Consider the following 21,716-nt stretch of genomic DNA (forward strand, 5'->3'; position numbering starts at 1 on the left):
AGACTCTTGTCTCAAAAAAATAAATACAAAAATACAAAAATTAGCCAGATGTGGTGGCGTATGCCTGTAATCCCAGCTACTCGGAAGGCTGAGGCAGGATGGCTTGAACCTGGGAGGCAGAGGTTGTGGTGAGGTGAGAGCAGTGAGGTGAGATCGCGCCACTGCACTCTAGCCTGGGTGACAAAGCAAGACTCTCTCTCGGAAAAAAAAAAAAAGAGAAAATGAATTTTCAGGATTGGTGCCTTTAATTTTGAGTCTTATATGTATTAATTACTTTCTGAACAATATTGTTTCTCACATTTTTTTGAAAAAAGTGTTCAGTTTGGGAAAAAACAGCCTAATCTCTTTCTTTAATGATCAAAATTAAATTTTAATATGGCTTATGAACTGGATTTGCTAATTTTTAATTACTGTTAATCAGTCTCAATTATAATATGCCTAGTAGGTGATATAAAAGATGAATTTTTTCCTTTTTGTCTTCTTTCCCATAATAGACTCTTTGAATTCAGAAAGATGATTGGAAATCGAGAAAGATGCCAGAATCTGGTTTCAAGCGATTATCCAGTACACATTGATAAGGTATTCAAACGAGAGAAAAACAGAAAAAAAGAATAGATTACATATTGGAGTATAACAACAATAAATACTAAAATATGAGTGCAGTATGGATTTTTCATTTCATATTTAAAGAATACTATTTGTGGGCCGGGTGCAGTGGCTCACGTCTGTAATCCCAGCACTTGGGAGGTGGAGGCAGGTGGATCACCTGAGGTTGAGAGTTCCAGACCAGCCTGACCAACGTGGAGAAACCCCGTCTCTACTTTAAAAAAATACAAATTAGCCGGGCATGGTGGCGCATGCCTATAATCCCAGCTACTCAGGAGGCTGAGGCAGGAGAATCACTTGAACCCGGGAGGTGGAGGTTGCAGTGAGCCAAGATCATGCCATTGCACTCCAGCCTGGATGACAAGAGTGAAACTCCGTCTCAAAAATAAACAAATAATACTATCTGTGCACTAACTGGATGTTGTTAATAACTACGTTCACGTATATTTGGGAGCATATGTTTATTACTTGCCTAATATATAAAGAAGTACTTAGGCTGGATATTTCTGGATCTCATTCTCTGTCTTTAGGCTCAGGAGGGTTAAACTACTCAACGTTACAGAAGAATAGTGAGTATTAAAGGGGAGTAATCTAGTTGGAGAATCAGCACATAAGAAATTATTAGCAAACAACTGTTAAATAACACCAGGAAAAATATTATGGGATACAGTTAATTCCTGAGAGAATGGTAGAAAGAAAAAGCTATAAAATTAGAGAAGCCAAGGATGTTTTTGAGATCTTTTTTTTAAAGGAGGCACCTGGTTTTCCGTAAAATATTTCTAGGTTTATGTAATTGCATACTTTGATGTATTGTTGGAGAGGGGATACAAATAGGCAAGCTTCACACATCCCTCACTCCCCTTCAACCAAAGTAACTGTACTTGCATCTCATATGTTTTGGATATCTTTAGATTTCTCTTTTCAAAAGAGTTCGACTGCTAAGAACAAAATTTTATAGATTGAAAACCCCTCCTCCACATAATAGAAGTTCTTTCTGTATCTTCTGAATTAATAGCATTTCTCCCTGTACCCTCAAATTTTGCCAAATATTTTTATCCTCTATATTTTTTCTATTAAAAAATTATAAACTTAAAAAAAATTTAAAATGTACCAAGTTAAAAAAAAAAATCTCCTTTAATCTCTGCCACTTTCCACTACCTAATTCCATTTCCCTCCCAAGAGTGAATTGCTGTTAAGATTTTGGAATGCATTCTTACTGATCCACTACCTTTAGTTTTTAAAAACTGAGACAAGGATATCCCAGTACTTTGGGAGGCCGAGGCGATAGGATCGTGAGGTGAAGAGATCAAGACCATACTGGCCAACATGGTGAAACCCCGTCTCTACTAAAAGAAAAATACAAAAATTAGCTGGGCGTGGTGGCGCGTACTTGTAGTTCCAGCTACTCGGGAAGCTGAGGCAGGAGAATCGCTTGAACCCAGGACACGGAGGTTGCAGTGAGCCGAGATTATGCCACAGCACTCCAGCCCGGTGACAGAGCGAGACTCCGTCTCAAAGAAAAAAAAAAAAGCAATGGAGATAAAATTCACCGTTTTACAGTATACAATTGAATGGTTTTTAAATTATATTACCAAGATGTGCAGCCATCAACACTGTCACTAATTCTAGAATATTTTCATTGTCCTAGAAAGAAACCCTGTATCCATTAGCTGTCACTTTCCCTTGCCTCTTCCCCCACCTGCTGGCAATCACTAGTCTACCCTCTGTCTCTGTGGGTTCTCCTACTGTGGACATTTCTTATAAATGGAATCATGCAATATGTAGCTTTTTTTATCTGGCTTCTTCACTTAGCATAATGTTTTCAAGGTTCATCCATGTTGTAGCATGTGTCAGTACTTCTTTTTAGTTTTTTTTTTTTTTTTTACAGCATCAGAACATTCAAGGAAAACTTAATCCTTTTGTATAGCTAAATAATATTCTATTGTACTGTATACCACAGTTTGCTTATCCATTCATAAATTGATGGACATTTGGGTTGTTTTCACTTTTTGGCTATTATAAATAGTGCTGCTATGAATACTCAAGTATGATTTTTGTGTGAATGTATGTTTTTAGTTCTCTTGTGTATACTGAAGAGTTTAATTATTGGGTCATATGATGATAACTCTAAGTTTAACTATCAAACTGTTTTCCATAGTGACTATACTATTTTATATATTCCCACCAGCAGTGAATAAACATTCTGATTTTGCCATACGCACCAACTTTGTACTTGTCCAAGTCATCATAGTGGGTATAAAAGTATTTCCTTGTGGTTTTGACTACGCCCTAATGGCTGTGAGGCTGAACATCTTTTCAAGTGTGAATTGGCCATTTGTATACCTTCTTTGGGGAACTGTCTTTTCAAACCTTTGCTCCTTTTTACATTGAGTTCTCTATCTTTTTATTGTTGGGTTGTATCTTGCTTAATTTTAAAATCCATGTTATGTATAATATGTGTAATTCTGAAATTGTCTTTTCTTACCAAGTTGCCAGCTATCAGAACGCTAATTTGTTGCACTATTTTTCCCTTTAACATTAGTTTGTTCTGCTTCCTTTATTAATAATTAATAATGGGCTGGGCGCGGTGGCTCACACCTGTAATCTCAGCACTTCTGGAGGCTGAGGTGGTGGATCATTTGAGGTCAGGAGTTCAAGACCAGGCTGGCCAACATGGTGAAACCCCGTCTCTACTAAAAATACAAAAATTAGCTGGGCATGGTGGTGCATGCCTCTAATTCCAGCTACTTGGGAGGCAGAGGCAGCAGAATTGCTTGAGCCTAGGAGGCAGAGGTTGCAGTGAGCTGAGATCATGCCTCTGTACTCAAGTCTGGGCAACAGAATGAGACCCTGTCTTAAAAAAAAAAAAAATTAATTATGTATTAGTTTGTGCTGCTGCTTTATCAAATAACTTATTCTTGTAAAATACATAAAAGGGTTGAGTGCGATGGCTTATGCCTGTAATCCCAGCACTTGGGGAGGCCGAGGAGCGTGGATCACTTGAGGTCAGAAGTTCGAGACCAGTCTGGCCAACATGGCAAAACCCCATCTCTGCTAAAAATACAAAAAAATTAGCCAGGCATGCTGGTACATGCCTGTAGTCCCAGCTACTCAGGAGGCTGAAGCAGGAGAATTGCTAGAATCTGGGAGGCAGAGGTTGCAGTGAGCCAAGATAGCACTCACTGCACTCCAGCCTGGGTGACAGAGCAAGACTCAAAAAATAAAAATAAATAAATAAAAATGAATACATAAGAAGAACACTTTAAAACTATACCAATAGGCATAAAAAACTAAATTGGAAAGTTTTTTGGATTAAAAATTCAGTTTTATAGAGATATTATGTCTCCTTAAGCATTTTTTAAAATGTAATGCAATTTCAATTAAAGTATTGAACATAGAACCTACATCCATAAAAGCATCCTAAAATTATTTTAAGAAAATGCATGAGAATAAAATCAGATTGGGAATACGCTGGAAAGGAAGAGTTGTAAACAAAGACTAGTTTAGTCATATAACAATGAGTATTAAAATGCTACAGTTATCAACACAGCATGATATGGGTGCAGAAATAAAAGGTAGGCAAATAAGACCTAATGAAGGATTGAAAATAACTAGCAGAAATATATGGATGTTTAGTACATAGTAATAGTAGTGTTTTAAGTCAGTTGCAAAAATATGTGGGTCATTTAATAGATAACATTTGTCCAGCTGATTACAAAAAAAAATTTTTTTTTTTTGGTAAACAAAACAAAATGTTGTTTTGTTTTGAGACAAGGTCTCACCCTGTCACCCAGCTGCACTGCAGTGGTGCAGTCATGGCTCACTGCAGCCATGACCTCCTGGACTCCAGTGATCCTCCCACCTCAGCCTCCCATGTAGCTGGGACCACAGCCACATGCTACCACGTTCAGCTAATTTTTGTATTTTTTGTAGAGACAGAGTTTTTGCCATATTGCTCAGGCTGATCTTGAATTCCTGGGCTCGAGAGATCTGCCCACCTCGGCCTCCCAGAGTACTGGGATTACAGGTGTGAGTCACTGCACATGACCTAGAATTTGTTTTTTAAAAAACTAGCTTGTCCCGGGTGCAGTGGCTCACACTTGTAATCCTAGCACTTTGGGAGTCCGAGATGGGTGGATCATGTGAGCTCAGGAGTTTGAGACCAGCCTGGTGGTTTTTAATATGGTGAAACCCCGTCTCTACTAAAAATAAAAAAAATTAACCGGGCATGGTGATGTGCACCTGTAATTCTAACTACTCGAGAGGCTGAGGCAGGAGAATCGCTTGAACCTGGGGGGCAGAGGTTGCAGTGAGCCGAGATCGCGCCAGCACACTCCAGCCTGGACAACAAAGTAAGATTCTGTTTCAAAACAAAAAAAGCTAGCTTGTAATCCTAGCACTTTGGGAGGCCAAGTCGGGCAGATTGCTTGAGTCCAGGAGTTTGAGACCATCCTGGGCGACATGGCAAAACCCTGTCTTTACCAAAAAAATGTAAAAATTAGCTGGGTATGGTGGTATGCCTGTAGTCCCAGCTACTCTGGAGGCTGAAGTGGGAGGATTGCTTGAACCCTGGGAGGTGAAGCATACAGTGAGCCAGGATGGCAGCACTGTACTCCAGCCTGGGTGACAGAGTGAGACCCCATTTCCCCAAAAATTAACTAATTAGTTAATTAATTTTTTAAAAAGTTAGATATATACATCATCCACAGATACGTTTTTGTTTCTGATTTGAATGAAAATATGTGGTAATTCAATGCTACTTTAATTTTTTTACTATTGACCTGAAATTTTTAAGAAATAATTAGGCCAGACACGATGGCTCATGCCTTAATACCCAACACTTTGGGAGGCTTGAGGCCAGGCGTTCCAGACTAGCCTGAGCAACATAGTAAGATCCTGTCTCTACAAAAATAAAATACTTATTGGAGGGGAAAATAAGTTTAGGTGTTGAATGTAATTCTCTTAACTAGTAGTTTATTTTGAGTTATTGCATGTCAGTGTATCAATGTGATTTATTTATAGTTTATTTTCTCAACTAGATTATAGTAAAGGATATGGAAGGAAAAGAAATGTGTATAGGCAGGAACCATGTCTTTAAAAACCACTGTGGTCCACAGAATCGGAGAAAATGTTTACAAACTACTCATCTGACAGGGAATTAAGAACCAGAATATAAGGAGCTCAAATAAATTAATAGGGAAAAAATCATAATCTGATTTTAAAATGGGTAAAAGATCTGAATAGACATTTTACATTTTTCTTTTGTTTTTTTGAGACGGAGTCTTGCTGTGTTGCCAGGCTGGAGTGTAGTGGCTCAATGTCGGCTCACTGCAACCTCTGCCTCCTGGGTTCAAGTGATTCTCCTGCCTCAGCCTCCTGAGTAGCTGGAACTGTAGGCGCGCACCATCATGTCCAGCTAATTTTTTGTATTTTAGTAGAGACAGGGTTTCACCATGTTGGTAAGGCTGGTCTCGAACTCCTGACCTCAGGTGATCCGCCTGCCTTGGCCTCCCAAAGTTCTGGGATTATAGGCGTGAGCCACCGCGCCTGGCCGACATTTCACATTTTTCAAAAGAAGACATACACATGGCCAACCATGTATATGAAAAAATGCTCAGCATCACTAATCATCAGGGAAATGCAAATCAAAATTACAGTGATATATCATTTACCCTAGTTAAAATGGCTTTTATTCAAAAGACAGGCAATAGTAAAAGCTGGTGAGGATGTAGAGAAAGAGGAAGAGGAAACCTCGTTCACTGTTGGTGGGAATGTAAGTTAGTATGACCACTGTGGAGAACAGTATGGAACTTCCTCAAAAGCTAAAACTGGAACTACCATATGACCCAGCAATCCCCCCACTGGGTATATATGAAAAAGAGAGGAAATCACTGTATCAAAGAGATATGAGCACTCCCATGTTTATTGTAGCACTGTTCATAGTAGCCAAGATGCAGAATCAACCTAAGTGTTCACCAGCAGATGAATGGATAAAGAAAATGTACAAATATGCAGTGAAATATTATTCAATCATAAGCAAGAATGAATCTTGTCATTTGCAACAGCATGGATGGAACTGAAGGACATTGTGTTAAGTAAATTAAACCAGTCACAGAAGGACAAATTTCATGTGTTTTCACTCATACGTGGGAGCTAAATATTTTTGAAAATTGAACTCATGGAGATGAAGAGTAGATTGATGATTATCAGAGATTAAGAAAAGTAGCAGGGAGGGGAAGATAGAATGGAGATGATTGACAGGTACAAATGTACAGTTAGAATCAATAATATCTAGTATTTGATAGCATAATAGAGTCACTATAATTAACAATAATTTATTGTATATTTTGAAATAAGAGTGAAATTGGAATGTTCCTAACACAAGGAAATGATAGGTGCTTCAGGTGATGGATACCCCAGTTGCCCTGATTTGATCATTACAACTTGTATGCTGGTATCAAAACATCACATGTACCCTATAATATACTCAATGATTATGCACATAGAATAATTAATAATAAAGTACAGTGGCACGAAAAGTTTACGTGGTAGGTGCTGAAAACATGATTTTAATTGAATAGAACTTTTTATTAGAAGAACATCCATGATAGACCAAGATATCTTAGTTTTCTTGCATACATCTTGGTTTTGATTTTCTTTTAGATTGAAGAGCAATCAGATTGTAAGATCTTAGATGGACACTTTGTTTCCCCTATGGCTCACTATGTGCCTGATATCATGCCAATTGAATCTGTTATTGCAAGGTAAGAATTTTTTGTTCAAAAAGATGAATTAATATGTTATTTATGTTCATTGAAATTATAATGTCAACACTATGTTATTTGAAATTAGGACTAACAAGGCAGGCCTAAATTATTGAAAAGGCTGAATTAGAAGATATTTTAATTCAAGGATATTCATCGAAGCATTGTTTATAGTTGCAAAAAATAGATAATGCCTAAATGTTCAACAGTAGGTGATTAATTATCCATACTGTGGATACCATTAGTAACATGGAAATATGGTCACAACGTGTGAAAGTTTAAGAAGATAATACAAAGGATTTTTTAGTTCCATTTTTGTAAATACATAAGTATGCACACATAATCACACAGAAGTTTCCAAAGGATATATATGAATATACAAACTCTGCTTATCTCTGAGTGGAGAGATTTTTGGCTTTAAATTTTTAGTTTTAGGTCAGGCATGGTGGCTTATGCCTGTAGTCCCAGCACTTTGGGAGGCCAAGGCAGTTGGATCACTTGAGTTCAGGAGTTCTAGACCAGCCTTGCCAACATGGCGAAACCCCATCTCTACTAAAAATACAAAAAATTAGCCAGGTGTGGTGGCAGACACCTGTAATCCCAGCTACCTGGGAGGCTGAGGCAGGAGAATTGATTGAACCCAGGAGACGGAGGTTGCAATGAGCCAAGATTGTGCCACTGCACTCCAGCCTAGGCCACAGAGTGAGACTCTGTCTCAAAAAAAAAAAAAATACCATGTACATGTGTTGATTTTATAACAGGAAGAAGAAGTACTTTTAAGTGAAGAAACTAAAAAGCATGTGGTAACTTAGACTAGACAGACTACATAGTTCAGCTAAGTAAAGCACCTCAGGATTGGTATGTAATTAGCATGTCAGTTTGAGAATGTAAATAGATATTCTGAAATACCTGAGGTTCCTAAGTGGTTAATTATACAATAGTTGAAAACTGGCTTTTTGGATCTTTGTTAGAGTACAGAGATTATTCTTAGCTCAGTCTTGTTAGTGGTTTTTTTGTTTGTTTGTTTGTTGAGACAGAGTCTTGCTCTGTTTCCCAGGCTGGATGGAGAGCAGTGCTGCCCACTGTGCACTCTGCCTTTCAGGTTCAAGCAATTTTCATGTCTCAGCTGCCTGAGTAGCTGGGATTATGAGCGTGTGCCACCATACCAGGCTAATTTTTTTATTTTTAGTACAGATGGGCTTTTGCCATGTCGGCCAGGCTGTTCTCAACCTCCTGGTCTCAAGGGATCCACCTGCCTCGCCTCCCAAAGTGCTGGGATTACAGGTATGAGCCACCACGCTCAGCCACTGTTAATGGTTTGTGTTTTGTTTTGTTTTGGGGATGGAATCTCACTCTGTCTCCCAGGCTAGAGACAGAGTCTCCAGAGTCTCACTCTGTTGCCCAGGCTAGATGGAGAGCAGTGGTGCTCACTGCAGCCTCCGCCTCCTGGGTTCAAGTGATTCTCCTGCCTCAGCCTCTGGAGTAGCTGGGATTATAGGCACCTGCCACTACACCCGGCTAATTTTTGTATTTTCAGTAGAGATGTAGTTTCAACATGTTGGGCAGGCTGGTCTCGAACTCCTGACCTCAAATGATCTGCCCACCTCAGCCTCCCAAGTGCTGGGATTACAGGAGTGAGCCACTGTGCCTGGCTTGATAATGGGTTTTTTAAGTTGTTTTTAATTCTAAATCAGTGTTGAACCTAGATCTTTACACAGTTCTCTATTTTATGTTATAACTAATTTTATTTAAAAAGAACAAAATACTGTACTTTTTTCCCCTACATTGTTGATAATAAACTATTTGCTGTTTCTGGTTAGTAGGTGTTTTCTCCTTTTAAGATTTTGTCTACAATAGCAATGATAAAATAGTGATACATGTATGGGCGTTTGAAAAATTCTTCAGTCAAGAAGAGATTATTCTGTAATGGAAACCTACTTAACCTTTTAACCAACCCTGTAAATGAACCTATAAAGTGCAAACTAACAGAAGAGCGGTTTGATAGACCTGATTAGAAGTTTTAGTCAGCTGTCCATTATTTTGTTACCCCTAAGGCATTATTTTAAATTTATATTTTTTTCTGTTGATAGCCTCTGAATGAAAGGCAAGCAATGTCATATAGTGGAAAGAACTAGAACTTTGGAATTAAACAGATCTGGGATCGAACCCTGAGTCTACTACTTATGGACCTAATGTCAATTACTTAATCTCTGAACCAGGCTTTATAAAGTAGGACTAATAACACTTAATCTCGTAGGGTTGTTGAAAGTAATAAATAAGGAATGAGGCCAAGCACGGTGGCTCACACCTGTAATCCCAGCACTTTGGGAGGCCAAGGCGGGCAGATCACCTGACATCAGGAGTTCGAGACCAGCCTGGCCAACATAGTGAAACCCCGTCTCTACTAAAAATACAAAAAAATTTAGCCAGGTATGGTGGCAGACATCTGTAATCCTAGCTACTCGGGACGCTGAGGCAGGAGAATCACTTGAACATGGGAGGCCGAGGTTGCAGTGAGCTGAGATCATGCCATTGGACTCCAGGCTAGGTGACAAGAGTGAAACACCATCTTAAAAAAAAAAAAAAAAGGAATGAAAATAGTGTGCAGGGAATATAAAAAACATAAACGTGTAGCTAGTTTATGTATTTATTTATTTGTTTGACAGAGTCTTGCTTTGTCAGTCAGGCTAGGATGCAGTGGTGCTATCTTGGCTCACTGCACCCTCAACCTCCCCGGCTCAAGTGATCCTCTCACCTCAGCCTCCTGAGTAGCTGGGACTGTAGACTGATGTCACTAGACCTGGCTAATTTTTTTTTAGTTTTTTTGTAGAGATAGGGGTCTCACTACATTGTCCAGGCTGATCTCAAATTCCTGGGCTCAAGTGATCCTCCTGCCTTTGCTCCCCAGAGTGCTGAGATTACAGACTTGAGCCACTGCACCCAGCCTTAACTGTTTTAGATATGCTTTGTCTTATTAATGCTTTATTAAAAGCATTAAGTCAACCTGGGCAACATAGAAAGACACTATCTCTACAAAAAAAAATAGAAAATAAATTTACTGGCCATGATGGTATGTGCCTCTAGTCTTACCTACTCAGGAGGCTAAGGCTGAAGGTTGCCTGATCGAGGTTAGAGTGAGCTATAATTGTACCACTGCACTCCAGCGTGGGTGACAGAGCATGACCCTGTGTCAAAAAAAAAAAAAAAAATTTTTTTAAAGCATAAGTGGTTGTGTAGCTCTTTAGCCTGTAGGCAAAAGGATATAGAAGGAAAAGAAACTTTCAGTTTTTACATATCATCACTTCAATCCCTGGAACTATGTGTCCCTTTCTCATAGATTCTCCACCTTATCTGGACAGTTATACAAGCTATAAAGCATAAAGAAAGGAGGAAAATTATGTGATTTTACTCAGACTCAGAAGTACTCCTCAACATCTGTTGGAAATTGAGGAAGGGTTCTTTCCAGTTAGTGACAGGAATGGGGAAACAAGTTGACTTCCTGTCTCTGCAGTGTCATATTTTTACAACATAATTAATATTTTTTTCAACAATTTCTAGTCAGATGTAAAGTATAACTTATTTTGATGAAAGACTATAAATTCCCAGGTGATGCACATTGACATCTACTTTTCATTTCTTTCCCCCTGTCATTCTTGTGCAGCAATTTATCTCATTGCATTAAAACATTAGAAAATGCAAATAAGAAAAAAGAAAAAAAAAATCACTGGTAATTCCACCAATGAGTGATAACCACTATTTTATGTATATTCTAATCTTTTTCCTATGTGTTCACATACAACTGTACTTACTCTTTTTTTTACCTAATTAATCAATGAATATGCAGTTGGTTATCATTAATGACTGTTTGGTATTCCATACTGTGGCTCTACCATAATTAACTAATTCCTTATGGTGCACATTTAAGTTGCATTGTTTTTCACTATTATAAACATCACAATGACCATCCTTATGTATATCTCCTTACCTGCTTCTCTGATTATTTTTGTGCCATAAGTTGCTAAACATGGAATTTCTGTATTTATAAGATTTGTGCAGATTTTGAACTTTTGCTTATATTGTCAAATAAGTAGGAAAAGTTTAAGGCTATGCCAAGTATAGATTAATCCACAGGGGGAAACCTATTTGTCCTATTATCATTTGGTCTATTACTCATGATTCTGTCTCTTTTTTCACACTTTCTGTTTTTATTGAGGTAGAGAAAAATATATCAGGTAAATGAAATAAGGAAACTGCAAGCATTCTTTTCTCTTAAAAGAACAGTTTTAAGACTGCTAAAGATCTGTGGTGACGGGATTTATAGATCACAAATTATGGATTTCCCTATGTAATGTAAAATAGCTCATGAAATTGTGATGTATCTTCTGGACAGCCTATATTGGAAATGTACTTATGTCAAAATTCCAAATGAACTATAATATTTTAAAACATAGCATTCAGGCCAGATGTGGTGGCTCTGGGAGGCCTATAATCCCAGCGCTTTGGGAGGCCGAGGCAGGCAGATCACCTTGAGGTCAGGAGTTCGAGACCAGTTTGGCCAACATGGTGAAATCCTGTCCCTACAAAAATTAGCCGGGCATGATGGCGGGTGCCTGTAATCCAAACTACTCGGGAGGCTGAGACAGGAGAATTGCTTGAACCAGGAAGGCGAAGGTTGCAGTGAGCTGAGATCGTGTCATTGCACTCCAGCCTGGGTGACAGAGCGAAAATTCTGTCTCAAAACAAAACAAAACAAAAAGAAAATATCCATTTGAGCAACCTTAAATAATTTTATGGTAACATGGCATAATTTAGTATTCAAATATTACCCAAGATTGAATTGTAATAAAAGTTCAGGAAAATTTAATATTTATCTTCTGGTAAAATATTAGTATTCCTTTGAGGATAGTTTATATGTCTTCTATGCGATTTTCATTTCTCAGCATCAGAGGTAAAAAATATTTTTCACATAATTGGGTTTAGGTTCCTCAAATATTGAGGGATAAAACACTCATTTTATGTATTTATTTATTTATTTATTTATTTAAATTTTTTGAGATGGAGTCTCACTCTGTTGCCTAGGCTGGAGTGCGGTGATGCGATCTTGGCTCACTGCAACCTCTGCCTCCCAGGTTCAAGGGATTCTCATGCCTCAGCCTCCCTAGTAGCTAGGATTATAGGCACATGCCACTACGTCCACCCGCCTGGCTAATTTTTGTATTTTTAGTAGAGATGGGATTTCACCATGTGGTCCAGGCTGGTGTCAAACTCCTAACCTCAAGTGATTCACCTGCCTTAGCCTCCCAAAATGCTGGGATTACAGGCTTGAGCCACTTGGCCCAGCCAGGCACTCATTTTAAATTATACATACTTGCCAATAAACTGCTCTAGGCTTTCATGATATTTTTTTCCATTTATAGAAATATGTGTGTATGTATATGTATATATCTGTGTGTGTATTTGTAACAAAACCAGCTATCCTTTCAGCATTACTTCAGATGTTACTTTTATGCCATATTCCAAATTGAACCAAAGAAGTAAGATACTACTTAAAATAACGAAATGTAGATAATTCCTGTTCTGATTTCATGCTTACTACTGATCTAGTTTTTATTTTTAAAAGAATAGTGGTTTATTAGAGAGTAGAAAGAGCAATATTTCTAAATTAATAGACTCATGTGATTTTAAATATATATACATTAAACTTTAAAATTAAAAATTAGGCCGGGTGCGGTGGCTCACGCCTGTAATCCCAGCACTTTGGAAGGCCAAGGCGGGTGGATCACGAGGTCAAGCGATCGAGACCATCCTGGCTAACACCGTGAAACCCCATCTCTACTAAAAAAACACAAAAAATTAGCCGGGCGTGGTGGCAGGCACCTGTAGTCCCAGCTACTCGGGAGGCTGAGGCAGGAGAATGGCATGAACCCGGGAGGCGGAGCTTGCAGAGAGCCGAGATCGCGCCACTGCACTCCAGCCTGGGCGACAGAGTGAGACTCGGTCTCAAAAAAATAAAAAATAAATAAATAAAAAATAAATTAAAAATTAAATTTTATAACATTTTAAATACATATCAATAAAATAAAGATAAACAGGAAAAATAATACTTTAATTTTCACTGCTACTTTATTTTGATGGTTTTAACAGCAGTAAATCTAAATATATGTATCATTTTAAATATAAGTATGTAACTAAATTAGTAAATTCAATGTTATAAGCAGGAAAAATAAGACTTTAATATTATGTTCTGTTTTTTTCTAATGATTACAACAATAGTTTTTGCCAATGTTTTAAAAATCATTCTTACTGTCTTTAAATGGCATAAATGGCATTCAGTAGTTCTCTACTCATTCTAAAAAGGAAAAAAAAAGTTGCATACAAATTTTCCTTGGCTGTAAAAAATTCTGTGTAGGTACTGATAATTCCCTGTGTCTAACATAAGGAAGACTTATGTCTCAGCCATGACTCAGCCACTCAGCTCCCTGTCCTTGGGTAATTTATTTAACTGTGTGGTACTTAACGTCTTCTCACTTCTGAATTAGGGCTTGCTGGAAAGATACAGGCAGGAATAAAGAAATTAAAGTTGAAAGGAGTGTGGACTAGTAGAGGAAAAGGAGTAGACAGCTACATATTTATTTATATGTGCTGGAAAACCAGTATTTAGCAAAAATCTTTTATAAAACTAATGTGATATGACCTGAGCAGAGTCAAAATTTAACTGTTCAAATAAATAGTATTCACTCACCTTTTCACTTTTATTGGGGGAGCCAGCCCCCAATATTTCAACATACGTTCTTTCTATTTTCCCTAAGTATTGGCCAATCTGAGAAATAAAGAGAAAGAGTACAAAGAGAGAAATTTTACAGCTGGGCCTCCAGGGGTGTCATCACATATTCGTAGGACTGTGATGGTGACCGCAAGCCACAAAACCAGCAAGTTTTTATTAGGGATTTTAAAAGGGGAGGGGGTGTATGAACAGGGAGTAAGTCACAATGATCACATGCTTCAAAGGGCAATAAAGATCACAGGCGAAGGCAAAATTAGAATTACTGATGAGGGTCTACGTCCTGCTGTGCATGCATTGTCTTGATAAACATCTTAACAGGAAACAGGATTCAAGAGCAGACAACCAGTCTGACTAGAATTTACCAGGCTGGAATTTCCCAATGCTAGTAAGCCTGAGGGTACTGCAGGAGACCAGGGCATATTTCAGTCCTTATCTCAATCTCATAAGACAGATACTCCCAGAGTGGCTGTGTATAGACCTACCCCTAGGAATGCATTCCTTCCCCAGGGTTATTCCTTGCTGGGAAAAGAATTCAGCGATATTTCTCCTACTCGCTTTCTGCAAGAAGAAAAATATGGCTCTATTCTGCCCGACTGTGCAGGCAGTCAGACCTTATGGGTATCTTCCTTTGTTCCCTGAAAATCGCTGTTATTCTGTTCTTTTTCAGGGTGCACTGATTTCATGTTGTTCAAACACACATGTTTTACAATCCATTTGTACAATAGTGGTCCTGAGGTGATGTACTTTCTCAGCTTACGAAGCTAATGTGATTAAGAGATTAAAGACAGGCATAAGAAATTAGAAGAGTATTGATTGGAGAAGTGATAAATGTCCATGAAATCTTCACAATTTATGTTCAGAGATTGCAGTAAAGACAGGCGTGAGAAATTATAAAAGTATTAATTGGCTAGGCGCGGTGGCTCAAGCCTGTAATCCCAGCACTTTGGGAGGCTGAGACGGGCGGATCACGAGATTAGGAGATTGAGACCATCCTGGCTAACATGGTGAAACCCCGTCTCTACTAAAAAATACAAAAACTAGCCGGGCAAGGTGGCGGGTGCCTGTAGTCCCAGCTACTCAGGAGGCTGAGGCAGGAGAATGGCGTAAACCTGGGAGGCGGAGCTTGCAGTGAGCTGAGATCTGGCCACTGCATTCCAGCCTGGGCAACAGAGCGAGACTCTGCCTCAAAAAAAAAAAAAAAAAAAAATACCAGTATCAGTTTTGGGAACTGATAAATGTCCCTGAAATCTTCACAATTTATGTCTTCTGCCTCAGCTCCAGCCAGTCCCTCTGTTCGGGGTCCCTGACTTCCCACAACACACTTTCTAATTGATTTGTGTCTAATACAGATGTACATACACAATCCTTTTTTTGAGACGGAGTCTCGCTCTGTCGCCCAGGCTGGAGTGCAGTGGCCGGATCTCAGCTCACTGCAAGCTCTGCCTCCTGGGTTTATGCCATTCTCCTGCCTCAGCCTCCTGAGTAGCTGAGACTACAGGCGCCTGCCACCACGCCCAGCTAGTTTTTTGTATTTTTTTTTAGTAGAGACGGGGTTTCACCGTGTTAGCCAGGATGGTCTCGATCTCCTGACCTCATGATCTGCCCATCTCGGCCCTTCCCAAAGTGCTGGGATTACAGGCTTGAGCCACTGAGCCCTGCCACATACACAATCTTACTGTACTCTCCGGAGATCAGGAAATATGATGAAAGAGTGTTGAAGACTTACATTTCAAAAGACTAGGCAGTCAAAAGGATATTCTTATTTTAAAAAGGAAAAAGTAACAACAAAAGACTAGGCAGAATCAGTACAAGGAGTTCTTTGAGGGCGGGGTAGAAGGAATGCTCATTTCATATGACTAAAATTAGAGTTTCCTTGAATCTCAATCCTCTTCAGTCTGCCTTCCTTCTAGACTCAAAAAGCTAGGTATTTGTCTTTTGGAATTTGTGGTTTGAAACTTGTAGAGTACTGCTTTCAGCCTTGTCAAAGGCAACAAGTGATTAAGAAAAGCAGTGTACGACCTAGCAGCAGTAGGCAAATGTATGATTAAAGATATGTAACCATAGCAGCTGTTGGCTCAGAGAAAAACTTAGTCATTTCTTATTAGCTCTCATCTCCCTCCCTCCTTACTTTCTGTTCCACTTTCCCTGCTTCTTTATTCTTCCTTCTTCTTGTCCTTCTCTTTCTTCTCCTCCTCCTCCTCCTCCACCTTCTTCCTCTCCTTCTCCTCCTCATTTTTTTTTTTTGGTTTATTTTTTGTTGTTTGGGTTTTTTTTTCTGACCGTCATGCTCTATTGCTCAGGCTGGAGTGCAGTAGTGCAATCATAGCTCACTGCAGTCTTGAACTCCCAGGCTCCGGCGACCCTCCAACCTCAGCCTCCTGAGTAGCTGGGACTACAGGCATGCACCACCACAACCAACTAATATTTTTATTATTTGTAGAGAACAAGGTCTCTCTGTGTTGCCTAGGCTGGTCTTGAATTCCTGGGCTCAAGGGATCCTCCCGCCTCAGCCTCCCACAGTGCTGGGATTATAGGCCTGAGCCACCATCCCCAGCTTCACTTCTTTATCTCACTTCCTCTTCTCTCTCTCTGTCTTTCTTTGACTTGGTCTAATTTGTCTTATCCTGTGTACATTTTTCAAGACTTTTTTTTTTTTTTTTTTTGAGATGGAGTCTCGCTTTGTTGCCCAGGCTGGAGTGCAGTGGTGCAATCTCGGCTCACTGCAAGCTCCGCCTCCGAGGTTCACGCCATTCTCCTGCCTCAGCCTCCTGAGTAACTGGGACTACAGGCGCCCGCCACCACACCCAGCTAATTTTTTGTATTTTTAATAGAGACGAAGTTTCACCGTGTTAGCCAGGATGGTCCCGATCTCCTGACCTTGTGATCCACCTGCCTTGGCCTCCCAAAGTGCTAGGATTACGGGTGTGAGCCTCTGCTCTCGGCTGACTTTTTTTTTTTAAGAGACTGGATCTCACTGTTGGCCAAGCTGGTCTCAAACTCCTGGACTCAAGTGATTCTACCCATCAGCCTTCCAAGTAGCTGGGACTATAGGTGGGCACCGTTGCATCCAGCTCTAATTCTTCAGGTCTTTCTGGTTTTTCTCCACTTCCCTCTCTCTGCAAATGCCATTATTAAATGTAGCCCCCCCAAAAAGGCAAAGAACTAAACCAGATAAAAGCAAAACAGTTTATTCTAGTAACCTATAAACGTTACATTTTAAATTATATGAATTGTCTAAGTCTATAGTTTGTCTTTAACTCTGCCACTATGATGCTTTACATACTTAGGAACTTTAAAAATCTTTTGAATGATTATTGGGATGAAATATTGGGTTTTAGTGTCTAGAATCCAAAGCAAAGCAGTTATGTAGCTATGAAAGTGATACACTTGTTCACTGATTTCTTGATTACTCAAGGTAGAATGAGTTTGTTATTATACGCAAACTCTCATTTAAATATATAAAATATATATATATATATATATATATATATATATATATAAAACATGAGCCTGGCCAACATGGTGAAACCCTATCTCTACTAAAAATACAAAAATTAGCTGGGCATGGTGGCGCATGCCTGTAATCCCAGCTACTCGGTGGGCTGAGACAGGAGAATCACTTGAACCTGGGAGATGGAGGTTACAGTGAGCCAAGATCGCACCACTGCACTCCAGCCTGGGTGACAGAGTGAGACTGCATCTCAAAAATAGAATTAAAAAATAAATAAGAAAGTAGCCTTCTGGTGGCTTAGTTCCTACCATGGCTTAGAATGAAAGAGGTTCCTAGGTGAAGGTGAGCTGCTGATGTGGGAAAAAACAGGATTTTTTCACTCTATTTAAAAACAAAACAGTGACAACATATTAGCTAGAGCCCTCATTTAGATTGTTTTAAAATTACAAAATAATACATGGTCATTATAGAAATGAGTGCAAATAATACAGATTCTGGAGGAATCTCTAGGAAGGCTACTTATCAGGTACTATGCTCATGACCTGGGTGATGGGATTATTATTCTTTTGAAGGCTGCCTGTTTGTATCTTTTGCCTGTTTTTTAATGGGGTTATTTGGTTTTTGTTAAATTGTTTAAGTTTACTATAGATTCTGGGTATTAGACCTTTATTGAATGCAAGTTTGTGAATATTTTTCTTGCTTTCTGTAGGTTGTCTCAGCCTGTTGCTACTTTCTTTTTTTTTTTTTTTTTTTTTTTGCTGTGCAGAAGCTCTTTAGTTTAATTAGGTCCCACTTGTCTCTTTTCTTTATGTTGCAATTGCTTCTGGGGACTTATACATTCTTTGCCAAGTGTATTAGTTTGTTTTCACACTGCTGATAAAGACATACCTGATACTGGGCAAACAAAAGAAAGAGGTTTAATGGACTTAATGGTCCATGTGGCTGAGAAAGCCCCACAGTCATGGCCGAAGGTGAAAGGCATGTCTCACATGGCGACAGACAAGAGAAGAGAGCCTGTGCAGGGAAACTCCCCTTTTAAAAACCATCAGATCTCGTGAGACTTATTCACTATCACAAGAACAGCATGGGAAAGACCTACCCCCATGATTCAACTACCTCCCACCAGGTCCCTCGCAAAACACATGGGAATTAAAGATGAGATTTGGGTGGGGACACAGCCAAACCATATCACCAAGGCTGAACCCAGAATTTCTTAGGTTTTTCTTCTGGGGTTTTTATTGTTTTAGGTATTACATTAAAGCCTTTGATCTATCTTGAGTTAATTTTTGTTTATGGTGAACGGAATGGGTCCAATTTCAATCTTCTGCATATGGTCAGCCAGCTATCCTGACACCATTTATTGAATAGGGAGTCCTTTCTCTTTGACTGTTATTGCTGACTTTGCCGAAGATCAGGTGGTCGTAGGTGTGTGGCTTTATTTCTGCGTTCTCTATGCTGTTCCATTGGTCTATGTGTCTGTTTTTATACCAACATACCAGTACCATGCTGTTTTGGTTACTATAGCCTTGTAGTATAGTTTGAAGTTGGGTAATGTGATGCTTCCAGCTTTGCTTTTTTCGCTTAAGATTGCTTTGGTGATTCATGCTCTTTTTTGGTTCCGTATATGAATTTTAGAATAATTTTTCTAATTCTGTCAAAAATGGTGTTGGTAGTTTTATAGGAATAGCATTGAATCTGTGAATTGCTTTGGACAGTACAGCCATTTTAACTATTGATTCTTCCTATCCACGAGTATGGAATGTTTTTACATTTGTTTATGTTGTCTCTGATTTCTTTCAGTAGTGTTTTGTAATTCTCATTGTAGAGATCTTTTACCTCCTTGGTAAGCTGTATTCCTAGGTTTCTGTGTGTGTTGTTGTGTGGCTATTATAAATGAGATTGTGTTCTTGATTTGGCTTTCAGCTTGGATGTTATTGGTGTATAGAAATGTTACTGAGCGGGCCGGGCGCAGTGGCTCAAGCCTGTAATCCCAGCACTTTGGGAGGCTGAGACGGGCAGATCACGAGGTAAGGAGATCGAGATCATGCTGGCTAACATGGTGAAACCCTGTCTCTACTAAAAAAATACAAAAAAAAACTAGCCGGGCGTGGTGGCAGGCACCTGTAGTCCCAGCTACTTGGGAGGCTGAGGCAGGGGAATGGTGTGAACCCGGGAGGCGCAGCTTGCAGTGAGCTGAGATCTGGTCACTGCACTCCAGCCTGGGCAACAGAGTGAGACTCTGTCTCAAAAAAAAAAAAAAAAAAAAAAAGGAAATGTTACAGAGCTTTATACATTAATCTTCTATCTCTATCTTGAAACTTTACTGAAGTCATTTATTAGTTCTGAGAGCCTTCTAGCAGAGTCTATGGGGTTTTTGAGGTATAACATTATATTGACTGCAAAGAGAGATAATTGACTTCCTCTGTTTCTATTTGGATGCCTTTTATTTTTTTCTGTTGCCTGATTGTTCTGGTTAGGATTTCCAATACTGTGTTGAATAGTGGTAGTGAGAATGGGAATCCTTGTTTTGTTTCAGTTCTCAAGGGGAATGCTTCTAGCTTTTGCCTATTCAGTATGGTGTTGGCTGTGGGTTTGTCATAGATGGCTCTTATTTTGAGGTATCTTCCTTTGATGCCTAATTTATTGAAAGTTTTTAACATGAAGTTATGTTGAATTTTATCAAAAGCCTTTTCTGTATCTATTGAGATGATCATGTGGTTTTTTTAAAGTCTGTTTATGTGGTGAATAACCTTTATTAATATGCATATATTGAACCAATCTTGCACCCCAGGAATAAAAGCCCACTTGATTGTAGTGGATAACTTTTTGATGTGCTAGTGTTGTCCTTATAGCTTCTGATACTTTTTTCCTTGAGGTTCTGTAGATAGTAAATTTCTGAGTTATTCATATGTAAAAATGACTTTATTGTCCCTCATACTTAGTTAACCCCTTGCCTACTCATGTAATTCTTGGTTCAGAATAACTTCCTTCAGAATTTAGAAGGCTTTGGTGTGTTTTTTTCTGTCTTCCAGCATTATTGATGAAATACTTGATACCAACTTGATTCTTCTACTTTTGTAGGTAACCAGTTGTTTTTCTCTAGAAACTTTTGTGGTCTTTTCTGTATCCTTAGTGGTTAGATGTTGTTGTTGTTTTGGTTTGGGTTTTTTTTGTTTTTTTTTTTTTAATTCTTTGTGCCTGCCACTTAGAAGACCCTTTCAGTTTGAAAAAAAACAGATAAATTTTCATCTATTATTTTTGCCACTTTTTTTTCTCCTGTTTTCTCTCCATTCTTTTCTGAGATTCCTGTTAGAAACATGCTGGAGCCAGCCATGGTGGCTCACGCCTGTAATCCTAGCACTTCGGGAGACCTATGCGGGTGGATCGCCTGAGGTCAGGAGTTCGAGACCAGCCTGGCCAACATGTTGAAACCTCATTTCTACTAAAAATGCAAAAATTAGCTGGGCATGGTGGTGAGCACCTGTAATCTCAGCTACTCTGCAGGCTGAAGCAGGAGAATCACTTGAACCCGGGAGACAGATGTTGTGGTGAGCTAAGATTATGATATTGCACTCCAGCCTGGGCGACAGAGCAAGGCTCCATTGCTCTCTTTTTTTTTTTTCCTTTGAGATGGAGTCTTGCTCTGTCACCCAGGTTGGAATGGAGTGGCCCTGCAATCTTGGCTGACTGCAACCTCGGCCTCCCAGAGTCAAGTGATTCTCCTGCCTCAGTCTCCCAAGTAGCTGGGATTACAGGCACTCGCCACCATGTCTAGCTAATTTTGTGTTTTTAATAGAGACGGGGTTGTGCCATATCCAAAAGCTTTCATATCCAAAAGCTCAACAGAATCTAACTATAGTCTGTCCCAATTCCATATTACCAAAAGAGCAAATCTCATTGCCCTAACTTGGCTTATGCTTGGCCCAGTCAGCTGTGGCAGAGGAGTCACATGGCCTATACCCATTCATCATGGGACACTGGGGAAGACTGTTAAAAGATAGTCGAATTAGGTGGGTAGCTAGTTAATACTACAATAAAAAATTCCTATTAAAGCTATTATCCAATAATGAAGTCACTACATGCATTGCTGTGGATCAAAAGGAAAGTACAA

At 39.2% G+C, this 21,716-nt stretch overlaps 1 protein-coding gene across 6 annotated transcripts in view; it reads left to right on the forward strand.

Moving 5' to 3' along the window:
• The window catches only part of ABHD18 (abhydrolase domain containing 18), a 71,155-nt gene that overhangs the window by 18,164 nt on the left and 31,275 nt on the right, over positions 1-21,716 (forward strand). For all 6 annotated transcript variants that reach the window (XM_073017623.1, XM_073017624.1, XM_073017619.1 and 3 more), the window contains 2 exons: positions 495-579; positions 7,270-7,370. In XM_073017623.1, coding sequence (XP_072873724.1) covers positions 514-579; positions 7,270-7,370 — 167 coding nt within the window. In that variant the 5' untranslated portion in view covers positions 495-513. The remainder of the gene's footprint in view (positions 1-494; positions 580-7,269; positions 7,371-21,716) is intronic.

The sequence above is a fragment of the Chlorocebus sabaeus genome, chromosome 7 (genome assembly GCF_047675955.1).
Source record: "Chlorocebus sabaeus isolate Y175 chromosome 7, mChlSab1.0.hap1, whole genome shotgun sequence".
Lineage (NCBI taxonomy): Eukaryota > Metazoa > Chordata > Mammalia > Primates > Cercopithecidae > Chlorocebus > Chlorocebus sabaeus.